Genomic DNA, 11,691 nt, shown 5'->3' on the forward strand with positions numbered 1-11,691 from the left:
GCCTTTTTAGTGTTTTTCACCACCCCCCACATTCACTACCCTACCCCCAATTTTTCCGGTATCCGTACTTTGACACCGGTGTCCTTTGCTTCAACCTTACTTCAATCCAAGTTTTGATACTACAAAGTACCTACCCCTTCCCTCTTCAAAGATCACCCCACCCATCTTTTACACTCCTCTATTTCCAAGGACCCCTCATCCTTCCAATTACATCGTACCCCCCTACCCTATTCTTAGCTTGCTACCCACGAACGAAATTCTCAGGGCGGCATGCAAGGGCGGGCTTATGACAAGGTGCTCATGGCGGCCCCAGCCCGCGTCTCATCCTCTTCCAACCCCGATTCATGCACGATCTTCAACCCTTCTCATCCATTCTCTGTAGCAACGTCTTCAAGTGCTGATGGCCGTGCCAAGGAGGAAGGGAATGGTACCACCATCGCACCTCCTCTGATTGAGATCCTGGATGCATCAAAGCGCCAGAGACCAATTTACCCCTACATCCCTGGGGCATCAAATGCGGAAGATTACGTCAATTATGTTCACAGGAAAGTTGGGATACATGTCAAACAGACATCATGCACCAGAATCATCAGTATGATGAGATTCTTGCAAGACATGCTCGCCGAGGGGACTGTTCAGTTTGTCACAAGTAATGACGAGTCTCAGGTTTCCGTATTTGGATTTACCGTGATGACCGCAACACAACCGGAATTTAACCACAAAGTCAAGGATTTCATCAGCTCCAATCCGTACTGGGTTCGCTTGAATGGACGAGAAACAATAAAAAGGCCTACGCAACAAGTTTACGAATTGTTCCGCCAGCTTGGCATCGTTCCAGTTCGCGGAACACGCGGGCTACAAGAAAAGGATGAAGACAAGAGGGATTTCTTGCTCGCAACAACGTATCAATTCAGCCGCATCAAGCTCATCCGTGCGCGCGATCGCCTGAGGCCGAATGGGATCTCGTATCTGCAGAACTATCGCCTCTTGTCTGTCGGGCCGGAGGACATGAACGCTTTCCATGATGACGTCGAAAGTATTGCGTCGGTTGCTCCTGACAGCTCCGAATGTAGCGAGCATGGTGATGGTGTCTCCAACCAAAACGGTCCTTTACTATCCCCGGTACAGCCTCGGCAAACATCGCAATGGCATGCTTTGATGGGCCTTTTGGAAGGAAGCAAGAACGACTTGCTGCACGATTGCAATCACAATCCTGCATCAAACTCTGAATCTTCTCCACTTGACAACCATGGACAATCTTGACACTGAACAGCTCAGATGTGTTTCATTGGTAATGCTCTCAGTGGCAGGGTATGATGTCACTGACGGTGTCAGTGTGTACCTTTTTTTGAACTTGGCAATTTTACTAGATTTGCGAATGGCTTGACTGCATGATGCCACCGTAATTCGATACTTACGGTCACAGTTCAGTATTAGAGATTTGATGACTTGTATCCTGATTACCGTATCGTTAGTTTTTATTCTTGACTCATCATTGTAAATCCTCTCTTTCGAAGCTTTACCGTACCCGCTCAGCTGCACTGAACATGGAGGCCGTGGCTGTCAAGTCAAGTTGTTGACGCCCGGGAGCCTCTCCCCGTCGGCGCGCCGGAAGCCGTGACCGTACGGTGCGACCCCGCGTCCGACTGCGGCCAGTCCGCCCGGCGTGCCGGCCCCGCCGCACCGTCACCGTGCCACTGTGCGGCGGACGGTGACTCGGCTGCGCACTCAGTCACAGTGTTCACGGTTCGCCGCATCATCCGCAGTGATCCTCCAAGTGAGTCAGCTCAGTAGGGCGGCTCCGACCGTGTTGACAGTGATTCGGAATCGGAGAACTCCGACTCAGTCGAAACACTTAGGTCCGACGGGGGGCGCCCCGGGCCCGGCGGCGCCAGCCTCCCCTCAGCGCGCGGCCCGGGCCCGGGCGGGCCCCGCCGCCGCCGCCGGGCCGCGGCGTGCTTCTTGAGCGGACTCAGCTGAATTTCTGCGATCCTCAGTATTTCATAGCCTAGTACTACGGTATCAAGTTTACTGTACGGTCCACTCCCGCACCGCGTACTAGGTATCATGTGATCAGGCCGGCCCGCCGGGGCGGCCGCCCGGCCGGCCGGCCCGGGCCGGGCCCGAGTCCCGGTCACCGGCGTACGGTCGGAAACGTCTTTGTAACAGGCGTAACATCTCTACGTAACGCCCGTAACGACCAATTGTCTCTTCGCGGCGGCTCATGGGGAACGGCGCCATGCAGCGGTAAGGCTGAAGTGATGGGGAGACGTGAAAGGGCAGCATGTTCATAAGATCGGAACATGCAGAGCAAGAGTCTCAACATGTCTTCTTTGGGAAGAGTAACTCATGCTATTGATGTTAATCACCTTTCTATGCAATCTAGACTTGTGGTTCTCACGCATAGTGTGGAATTCCGGGAAATAGTTTGTTCATGCGCATGACATCTTCGATCACAGGCGCATCCTGGTAGTTGGTGCATCGATCTTTGTGGCAACCCTCGCAATTGCCTTTGTTTTGTTGATAACCCAGGTTCGAGACAAACGAACGGGGAAATAATTCAACTAATTCCATGTACAGGAATCGGATACCCGAGGTAGCAGTGCTCTTTACCAGCAGGCTTACTACACTGTTCCCTCTCAACAACTGGCCTTTGCGAATCAGGCCAAGTTCACCCAGCTTCCCAGCTATGTAGGGGTCGCTGTTACAACAGTAGACTTGGTGATGTAGCCTTCAGGTGGTAACTGGAGCAGTGAATGCCCCCTCTGGTGGAGCCCAATCCCCCCCGAACGGCGTTGTTATGCAGTTTCCTGGCAGCCAGGTGACTTTTGCTTCTCCGTCTCCTTGAGTTCAACTGGTAAATGTTCCATCGCAGGACTCGGTGAGCGACTCGCCTGCAGACGAGGAGGAGGAGGAGGAGGAGCACTTGACTGAAGAGGAGAAGAAGGAGAAGCAGGAGCAAGAGGTTCTGATCCCTTGAAGCATCCTGTTGTGGAGACTGATGATTGCTGCAGAAACAAAGAAGGTTGAAGAGGTCGCTCGAGAGAACGAAGGAGCGAACGTACAGAATCAATGCTCGCATGGCTGATCTGCGACGATATGTCAAGGCTCAAGCCAGAGAGGTTCTCCGATCCATCGATGTAAGTGGCAAGGTTCTGCATGACACATTTCTCTAATTGTATTTGTGCAGTCTCAAACCGAGGACATCGATTACCGAATCTCCAAGGTTCCTGGTGTGGTCGGACCAGAAGGTATCGTCATGTGTGATATGCTAAGGTGTTTTTTTGATACTTTCTTAAAGGCCCAAGAGGTATTGCTGGAACCCCTGGTAAGAATGGTGTGAACGGAGCCCATGGCCAGCCTGGAGAACAAGGACCACAAGGGGAACCAGGTGAAGAGCTTGCTTCTTTTGTGCCTCTACCTCTTACGTTGACACAGGTGAACCTGGACCTGTCGGAGATCCTGGCCCCCCTGGACCAGAGGGATTGGTGGGACCCGAGGGACCCGAGGGACCTCCAGGTAACGAGTCATTCCATTGGATCTCTCATGGGGGAGGGAAGGAAGACTGGCTTGTGCGGAGTGATGCGAATTTTCGAAACTGAACGCTACCCTCTTTCTCTGTGTTGTGTTGTCCTTGCTCCCTAGGACCCCATGGTCCTGCGGGAATTCTTGGAGGCCCCGGCCCCATTGGCCCACAAGGCCGATCTCGTCGCCGCCTCTAAGACTGAAGATTCTTCTGGTTGGTTGTGGTCAGGGGAGATTAGGGAAGCAAGCAAGTAGTCAGAGTAGCACAGCCTGTGCAATGATCTTTGAAGTCATTCGCTGTGATATGACAAGAGAATCTTTTTGAGCTGTGGTTTCTTCTGACTATTCGATTTCCTGAAGGACCGGCTGGACCTCCAGGCATCGCTGGACCTCCTGGACCCATTGGACCACAAGGCAAGAGTCGAAGATAAGCATCGGACTACCTGCTTCCTTACCACAGCGAATCAAAAACAAGCGATATGCTTCTAACCGGCGCATGTTGTCTTCTGCAAAAATACAGACAAATTTTCAAAACACCGTGTTTCTGTCCACTAGACACGTCCAAGAGTGGTTGTTTTGCCTCTATGTCCCTGCTTGCTGCTCTGCACTATCGTGAAGCATCCTCTCCGACTCAGCTATCAACAACATCTGAGTGCACCATCAGCATCAAAAGAACATCATCTCGAGATCAACTTGATACTTCGTTTTGCTGCAGGGACTGAAAATCAACCACAGGTTCATCTTGAGTAACCGCCCCGTTGTCGTTGAAGACCTCAAAAGTTTTGGTAGACATCTTTTTTTCGTCACCGTCTAGACGAGCATCTTTGCAAACGAATAGCTTTTGACTTGAGGATTCTTGTTGGCCAACCTTCAATATTGGTTCTTTCTCATTACTGACATCTGCGCCTGTTGGAATCGAAATCACATAGGGGCATAAGAAGCGATTCAATGTAGTAGATTTTGACCTGTGAGAACGCTATCTTCCATATCGACAGCTTTCCTTTTTCTAATGGTGTCCGGTGAACTCGGAACCGTTGTCATATTTCGAGGCGAGTGATTTCCTGATGTTGGATCCTCTCGCTTCTTTCCAGAATCTATGCCTTCAGCTTGATCATTTTCTACAGCAATCTGAGATTCTTTTGCTGAGTGTGAGTTATCACTGATAACTACAGTGGGTTCCTGCACGCCAATGTCATTTGCTCCAGCGTTCGAAGTATCGTGCTGAGAATTTGTAAGTAGCGGCTCAACCGCCACTACTCCTAGCGCAAGAGATTTCTCTTCAGCATTATCAATGGCTTCGAGATTCAATTCGAGATTCAATTCGAGATTCTGATCAACTGTTGATTCTTGCTTATCTGTTGTTTTGTTACAACCAGTTCCAGGCAATGTTTCCACAAGATCTGAGCATGCATTTTGCAGATCAGACGAATCAATTTTTGCGATATCTCCATGATTTTCCACTGGATTATCTGAGCCTTTGGCAAGCTCATTTGGTTCAGATATTTGATCATCAACCAACATTGTTTCATCTTGATCGTCTAACATCTTGTTATAGTCCAGACTTTTTGTTTCTTCCGCCTCGCTATCCTTGTTGTCAGTTGCATCAGACAATCCGAATTCTAGCTTTTGAGTTTGCTTTTCTTGGTTTGCACAAGGAGATGTATTCACTTCTGATGTGATGATAGGCGTAGAGTTGCTGTTTTCTCTTCAAGTACCAGGAAAGGAAAAAAATCACTTCAACAACAACAATACACACAGAGATACACACACACACACAAAGTGAATTACTTGATTGTATCCTGCTCCGGAATGACCTCCAATCTTGAGAGCAGTCTTGCTGCATCTGCAGTGCTGACTATTTCTACATCGCGGAGAATACTCACCAAGTGCTAAGCATTCATTTCAATCTAGTGAGCAATGTTCAAAAGCAAACAAGGACCTCTTTTTCCTCAAGCAATGTTGAGATGTTCGCAACATTCCTGTCATTATCTTTGGTGTACACCTCAACCTTCTGAGACAGATCATAAATTTTCCTCTGGTATTCTTCTATTTCAGAGCTCAACTTCGATTTTTCTTCGTGAAGTACTGAGTTTTCTGAAATTAGCATGGCGATTTTGCTGTATTGGCATTCGACCTGCACTCACCGATCAAAATTAAACACAAAAATGCTGTAATGCAGTTTTATACGATGTTTCTCAGGTGTTTCTCATGCTTCATCAGCTGCTTTTTAATGCCATGCATTTGTTCATTTTTCTCGAGTATCAGGTCAAATTCTTGTGCCATACGCGCAATCTGTCAAACATGCACCATCAAGAGATCTTGAGGACAAATTGTTGATTCATGACCTGGGACCTTAACATCGTCAAATCTCTTTGACAAGACAAAATTTCAGTGGACTGTCGAGTTATTTCATCTTGTGCAGCTTCCAAGAACTTTAGATTTTCCTTCGATCTATGTCTTTCTTTTTGCAGATTAAAATTTATTTCTTGAGCATACCTGGTCAGAGATTAGATCCAAAGGACATACATCTGCTGAAGTCTCTTGCATCAAACCGTTTCAAGTTCTGAACTTGATCATCGTTCACACTTTTCTCCGTGTTCAACGAATTGTCGGGAATGCAGAGTAGTGCTTCGAGTGAAGGTTCGATTGTTTCCAGCAACCCTTCCATGAACTTATCGATGTCCAGAAATGAGCTTGACTGCTCTGAGGGCTCAAGAGGACAATTAGTGCTTTGCTCTACATCTTCGTTAAAGGCGCAATCTTTTATCTTCTTTTTGTTGATCTCGACCAAGGCTGTCCTGAACCAGTCCATTTCCTATCACAAGAAAAAGCAAAACATTTCTCACAAGAGCAACCTGATTTTTGATCTCATGTTGCTGATGAGAAACAATTGCATTTCAAGGCATTCCTTGGGATCTTCATTCCCGTTGTTTGAAGGAGTTTCCGCTTCTGCTCAATGTACTTTGAGTTTGTTGCAAATCTTTCCCTCCGCATACTCAAGTACTTCGATGCATCTTTTCGCATCTTTCATACCTGCTTTCAGCATTGTATCCTCTTGCATGCATTCTCTCGAGTAATCCCTCTCATCGACTTCTCCTTCCTCCGCTGTTCGCTCCCAGCCATCCGCGTCCTTCGTTGTCGCACTATTCGCCATCCCGCCAAAAAACTTTGAAGGCCCAAAAGAAAAAATCTATTCCCTGAGGCGGACTTCATCGGGTTCGCCATGCCGCTGTTGCCAGGGGAGACGAATGCGTCCGACAGGTACAGGAGCGGCCTGGCGCCGCTGGAGGATGTAGCAGATGGCGTGAAGAGATGGGCTGCATCTACGCAGAGAAGCATCGAGCAGTCATGGAGGGATCTGAGGGAGAGCGTAGCGGGAGGAGGACAGCAGCCTCAGGAGAGCCTGCGCATGGCCGGCATCCCCATCATGCCTCATGTTGTACCTTTCCGGGCCAGCGCGATGGACGACCCGAGGATATGGCAGAGTGTGCTTCAGAGTACGGTGCAGACAGCTCCAGCTGTCATGCACATCGGGGATCCGCTCAAGGCTTGTCCGGCAACCCTCCTGTTGATCGCTGGGCATGCGTATGTATACGGGCAGACGCTGCCCTACAGGGTATGGGGGTTTCACCATCGAGCGATCACGGAGTATGGTGAGATGTACCGGCTGATATCTCCTTCGTTCCTGCATCGAGATCTGCTCCACATGATCAACGACATGTCCAACTTCTTCCTGCAAGGCCTTCTGCTTGAGAAGGGAGAAGGTTGGAGGTTTCTGGCCCAGACCATGGCGGTGTGTGTGTCCGCCAACGTGCTGAGGATCTTCTCTGCTGTTGGAAAGGTTTGAGTATGCCCTCCCCTCTGTCTCTCTGCTGAGTTTCGCTGCCCCAGACTGTGTTGTTGAATAGGGAACCTCCATCGGTGAGCAGTCGAAGTTTGTTGATGTCTGGAATTGACAGGGCCATCCCTCCCTCCCTCCCCTCCCTCCCCTCCCTCCCCTTCTCCCCTCCTTCTCACTGCTGCTTTCTATATGTAGATGAGCTCCATGTTGGGTGGCCTCGGTTTCGGTGGTGTGTGCGCAGCGTTGCAGGTAGCATCTCCTCATATTGTCAGGTGAGGGGTGAGATAGCTGCTGCAGGTAGTATCATCCTACGATGCAAGCTCTCGCTATCGGCTGATGTTCGAGCTGCCGGGCAAGAGGAGGAGGGCGAGGAAGTCTCAAGTGATCATGCCTGTGCAGGAGTCCTGAGACCCTTCACATGCTGGCTCAACTTTGGGGTACAGTTCTCGCTCGCGCACGGCTACGGGGAGCTGGAGAGGATGCAGGTGCCTGAAGTTTCCTCGCTGATATGCCGCCATGACATGTCGGTTGCGCAGCGACAGATCGTTGCTAGCGATTTCGACCTGCAGGTAGAGACTCTTGCACCCATCCTCCGCTGGGTCCTCTGACATGAGGGAACACAGATATGTGGCATCCTGTCTGGGCTGGGATGGGTTTGGATCCCAAGGATGTTTCCCACCCTGAGAAGGTGATGAGAGACGGAGGAAGGGGAGAGGAACGGAGGAGCGGCAAGGACGGAGCAGAGAGAGGGACGGAGCAGAGGGAGGGGCAGAGGAGAGGGAGTGGCAGAGGAGGAGTGGCAGAGGAGGAGTGGCAGAGGAGGGAGGGTGTGAGGAGGGAGAGGCGGAGGAGAAAGAGGCTGCTCTTGATCAGCAGGACGGTGTCAGGTATTTCAACATGAGCGACACCTTTATCGTGGGGGGGCAGCTGGATAGAGGGCAGGGAAGGTAAGAGGCTGGATGAGCCCCTCGGCTGCTGCTGATGTTTGAAATCTGAAGGGTGTTTGGGAGGGGAGGCAACCGACTGGGAAGGTGAGTTCACTGGCGATTTCTATCCTCGTCCTCGTCCTCGTCCTCGTCCTCGACCTTGTCCTCGTCCTCGCCGACCTCTTCCTCGTCCGCCTCCTCCTCGACTAACCTCGCCTCCTTTCGTCGTCGTCCTCCTTCTCGTTCTCATCCTCTACAACTTTGCCTTCCTCTCTTCGTCGTTTTCCTCCTCTCTTTCTCCATGTCATGATTTCCTGACCCATCGCCTGGAACAGTGCCCTTGAAGATCACGTGATGATAGGAAGCACTCCCGTCCATCCCCTCCTGCTGCATATAGGTACCTGCTCCCGCTGTCCCTCCTTCTCTTCCTCCTCGTTGAGACCCGTGGCGCGCAGGAATCGCAGGAGCGATGTGGTACATGGTACACGCGCGATCATGATTGTGTGTCGCAAGTCGGTGCGGCAGTGAAGAGACGCTATACAATCAGAGCACTATCAGCAGAACTCACTCCATTACGACATCTCACAAGAGTCTGTGTTAACGGCACCAGTGGATGCTAATCTACATCTGTATGTCCTCTGCTGGAAACGCCCTGAGGTACGCCCGTGAGACGGCCTCCGAGACTGTCGCCATGCTCATCAGCCACATGCGGAAGTCGCTCTCGTCGTCGGTTGCGATCTTGATGACGAACTCGACGATTCCTGCGGCACCAGCAATTGAGGTCGAGCAAGGAGAGCGTGGAAGGCAAAGTGAGAAGGGCGAGAAGGACCTGGGGAGGGGGGGGGGAGGAAGGGGGAGGAGGAAAGGTGTAGTAGTGGTCGGAGGAAAAGGATACAAGTAGGACGAGGAGCGAGGACGAGGACGAGGACGAGGACGAGGACGAGGAGAGAGCAAGAGCAGCAGCAGCAGCAGCAGCAGCAGGAGTGGCAGGGTAGACCTTCATTGACGCGGTATAGGATGATCCCAAAGCTGAAGGGGCCCATGGTCTTGACCTCACAGTCGGTCACTCCCTTGATATCCGCGACTCTCTTCAGAACACCCTCCTGCTTCTCCTGCTTGCCCAATCAGAATCCAACAACCCTCTCTCCTTCCCGCTATCTTCGCCCCTCCTCCTCCTTCTCCTCTCCCGTGTCCTTCTCTCCCGAAGCTCGTGCTCATCTTCATCTCACCGAGTTGAAGCAGAGGAAGTTTTCTCTCATCACAAACATTCTCTTCCTCCAGTCATCCACCTTCTCGCCTGCAATAGGAGTTAGACCAACAATCGTGCTCGTGCTCGTGCTCGTGCTCGTCCTCGTCCTCGTCCTCGTTCCCGACCTCTTCCTCGTTGCCGACCTCGTCCTCGTCCCCCTCTTCCTCCACCCGTGTTCCCAACCACCCTGTCTCCCCCCTCCCTCCCTTACCCGTCGTTCCAGACTTGAGCATGAAAAGATCAGACTTGACTTCTGTTAGCCCCTTCTTCTGCAGCAGCTGGAGGAGAGACATCAATTGTTGGTGAGATTCAACAGGCAGACCACAGATCAGGAGGAAGAGAGGAGGGAGAGAGAGCGAGAGAGGGGGGAGATCAGGAGGTTGGTGGGGCGGCGGAGAGGGAGGAAGGAGGGACAGGGGCGAAACAAGAGCGGGGACGGGAGGAGAGGAGGATTGGGGTAGGGGGAGAGGAGAGGAGAGGAGAGGAGAAGAGGATTGGGTAGGGGGAGAGGAGAGCAGAGCAGAGCAGAGGAGGGGGGAAAGGGGGGGCAGGATGGCAGACCTCTGCGACAGCCTCTTGCATGGTGAAGACTGAGATGTCTTGATGAAGTGTTGTCGCGATCTTATCAATGACCTGAAAGGATGAGAGCTTGTGAGGAAAAACTGTGGAGAAGAGCAGGAGGAATGGAAGAAGAAGAATTGCAAGAGTGACTGGAGGGAGGAGCGAAGTTGTGGGAGGAGGAAGAGGAGAAGGGGAAGGAGGAGGAGAAGGAGGAGGAGGAGGAGGAGAAGGAGAAGGAGGAGGAGGAGGAGGAGGAGGAGGAGCAAGGAACAAGGGAGGATGGAGGAGTCGCAGAGAGGAGGGAGATGTAGCAGGAGTTTGGGAGAGGAGTAGAGATGGAGGAAAGAGGATAAAGGTCTACCTTGCCCATCTCGATGGGATAATAGGCTGACATGTGATTGAGGACTTCGTTGGGCTTGACAATTCCACTGCGATGTCACCACGACCGTTACCGACCCATACATGATCCACAATAGACACCACAATCATCATCATCATCGTCATCGTCGTCGTCGTCGTCGTCATCATCTCCATCATCATCATCATCATCATCATCATAGTCGTCAGCGTCATCGTCATCATGGCAATTCTATCTTCATGTCTCAAGATATGCTTGCCACCATCACAATGATCATCCGAGTTATCGTGATAGAAATTTTTGCATCATGTTCACCTCAACACAGCTCCACTCAGGTCAATGTTGGTCTTGTCTTCCTGCCGAATGTTTCGAGCTCTGCAAGCAAGAATTTTAGACCTCCTCCTCTTCCTCCTCTTCCTCCTCGATCTCCTCTTGCCTCTGCATTTGTTCCCTCAAATCCTTCTTCTCCCCTCCCTTACCCCTGCCAGCATCCTCCTCCCCCTCCCCCTCCCCCTCCCCCTCCCCCTGCTGCTGCTGCTCCTCCCCTGCTCCTCCTCCTCCTCCTCCCCGTCCTCGTAGAAGCAACTCGGACCGGGGATGAATAGGAACGAGTCGGTCGTGATCCCTATGAAGCTTCTGCGCATGCTTCTTCCCCTAGGTATCGACGGGTCAAGAGAATTCGACTTGCTTTGAAAGCCTCTCGACAACATTTGAAATACTCCCACAAGCATTTGAAGACTTCCAGATGAATTTCACACCACACACATCAGTTCGCGAGTATCACCACGACTCAAACATACTTGACAGTCACCATGTGATCGTATCACATACATAACAAGTCAACTCCCGCACGCCTTGCCCAACATCTTCACACTCAAACAGCATCATGTCACATATCCACATCTTTTCCTCAGACCTGTTTCTCCATCCAAACATCGTAGAGCGTCTTGACCTTCGGGATCTCAGGAGGGGGAGGAGTAGGAATCCTTTCTTCGATCTGCCATCACAATTGAACACCTACTCCCTCCCTCTCCTCACCGAGCCCCCCCCCCCCCCTCCCCTCCGGGGAGTCTGAGAGTGACGTGGTCGCATGGATAGCTGAAGAAGATGTCTGCGGGCCAGGAGTAGACAGGATGTGAAGTCCCAGACGTGTGCTTTGTGTCGTCAGCTTTCCTCCCGGAGGAGCTCCTTTGCGCTTACCTGGCACATCTCTATCATCTGCGATCTTCTC

The 11,691-nt window shown here is 51.4% G+C and overlaps 5 protein-coding genes across 5 annotated transcripts in view; 3 read left to right on the plus strand and 2 right to left on the minus strand.

The window, feature by feature from the left end:
• Nucleotides 1-270: 270 nt before the first annotated feature.
• Nucleotides 271-1,263, plus strand: GUITHDRAFT_108440 (hypothetical protein; the record flags this gene model as incomplete). Its single annotated transcript, XM_005832490.1, has 1 exon — nucleotides 271-1,263. The coding sequence occupies one exon, from the start codon at nucleotides 271-273 to the stop codon at nucleotides 1,261-1,263; it is 993 nt and encodes a 330-aa protein (XP_005832547.1).
• Nucleotides 1,264-2,221: 958 nt separating this feature from the next.
• Nucleotides 2,222-4,055, plus strand: GUITHDRAFT_163194 (hypothetical protein; the record flags this gene model as incomplete). Its single annotated transcript, XM_005832491.1, has 11 exons — nucleotides 2,222-2,247; nucleotides 2,460-2,532; nucleotides 2,581-2,691; nucleotides 2,738-2,821; nucleotides 2,876-2,965; nucleotides 3,015-3,140; nucleotides 3,191-3,251; nucleotides 3,302-3,391; nucleotides 3,439-3,519; nucleotides 3,646-3,739; nucleotides 3,886-4,055. 10 exons carry the CDS (start codon nucleotides 2,225-2,227, stop codon nucleotides 3,720-3,722), a joined length of 816 nt encoding a protein of 271 aa, XP_005832548.1. The 3' UTR covers nucleotides 3,723-3,739; nucleotides 3,886-4,055.
• A 1,970-nt stretch (nucleotides 4,056-6,025) lies between these two features.
• GUITHDRAFT_108442 (hypothetical protein) lies at nucleotides 6,026-6,337 on the minus strand (the record flags this gene model as incomplete). Its single annotated transcript, XM_005832492.1, has 1 exon — nucleotides 6,026-6,337. The coding sequence occupies one exon, from the start codon at nucleotides 6,335-6,337 to the stop codon at nucleotides 6,026-6,028; it is 312 nt and encodes a 103-aa protein (XP_005832549.1).
• Nucleotides 6,338-6,748: 411 nt separating this feature from the next.
• On the plus strand, nucleotides 6,749-8,058 carry GUITHDRAFT_108443 (hypothetical protein; the record flags this gene model as incomplete). Its single annotated transcript, XM_005832493.1, has 6 exons — nucleotides 6,749-7,366; nucleotides 7,562-7,615; nucleotides 7,664-7,747; nucleotides 7,810-7,851; nucleotides 7,903-7,935; nucleotides 7,990-8,058. 6 exons carry the CDS (start codon nucleotides 6,749-6,751, stop codon nucleotides 8,056-8,058), a joined length of 900 nt encoding a protein of 299 aa, XP_005832550.1.
• An 855-nt stretch (nucleotides 8,059-8,913) lies between these two features.
• The window catches only part of GUITHDRAFT_108444 (hypothetical protein), a gene marked incomplete at both ends in the record, with an annotated part of 6,609 nt that continues 3,831 nt past the window's right edge, over nucleotides 8,914-11,691 (minus strand). The window contains 9 exons of the mRNA XM_005832494.1: nucleotides 8,914-9,053; nucleotides 9,290-9,404; nucleotides 9,522-9,589; nucleotides 9,753-9,819; nucleotides 10,103-10,174; nucleotides 10,464-10,530; nucleotides 10,776-10,835; nucleotides 11,053-11,114; nucleotides 11,377-11,412. Of these exons, the coding sequence (XP_005832551.1) occupies nucleotides 8,914-9,053; nucleotides 9,290-9,404; nucleotides 9,522-9,589; nucleotides 9,753-9,819; nucleotides 10,103-10,174; nucleotides 10,464-10,530; nucleotides 10,776-10,835; nucleotides 11,053-11,114; nucleotides 11,377-11,412 (687 nt within the window). The remainder of the gene's footprint in view (nucleotides 9,054-9,289; nucleotides 9,405-9,521; nucleotides 9,590-9,752; nucleotides 9,820-10,102; nucleotides 10,175-10,463; nucleotides 10,531-10,775; nucleotides 10,836-11,052; nucleotides 11,115-11,376; nucleotides 11,413-11,691) is intronic.

This window comes from Guillardia theta (genome assembly GCF_000315625.1).
Source record: "Guillardia theta CCMP2712 unplaced genomic scaffold GUITHscaffold_34, whole genome shotgun sequence".
NCBI lineage: Eukaryota > Cryptophyceae > Pyrenomonadales > Geminigeraceae > Guillardia > Guillardia theta.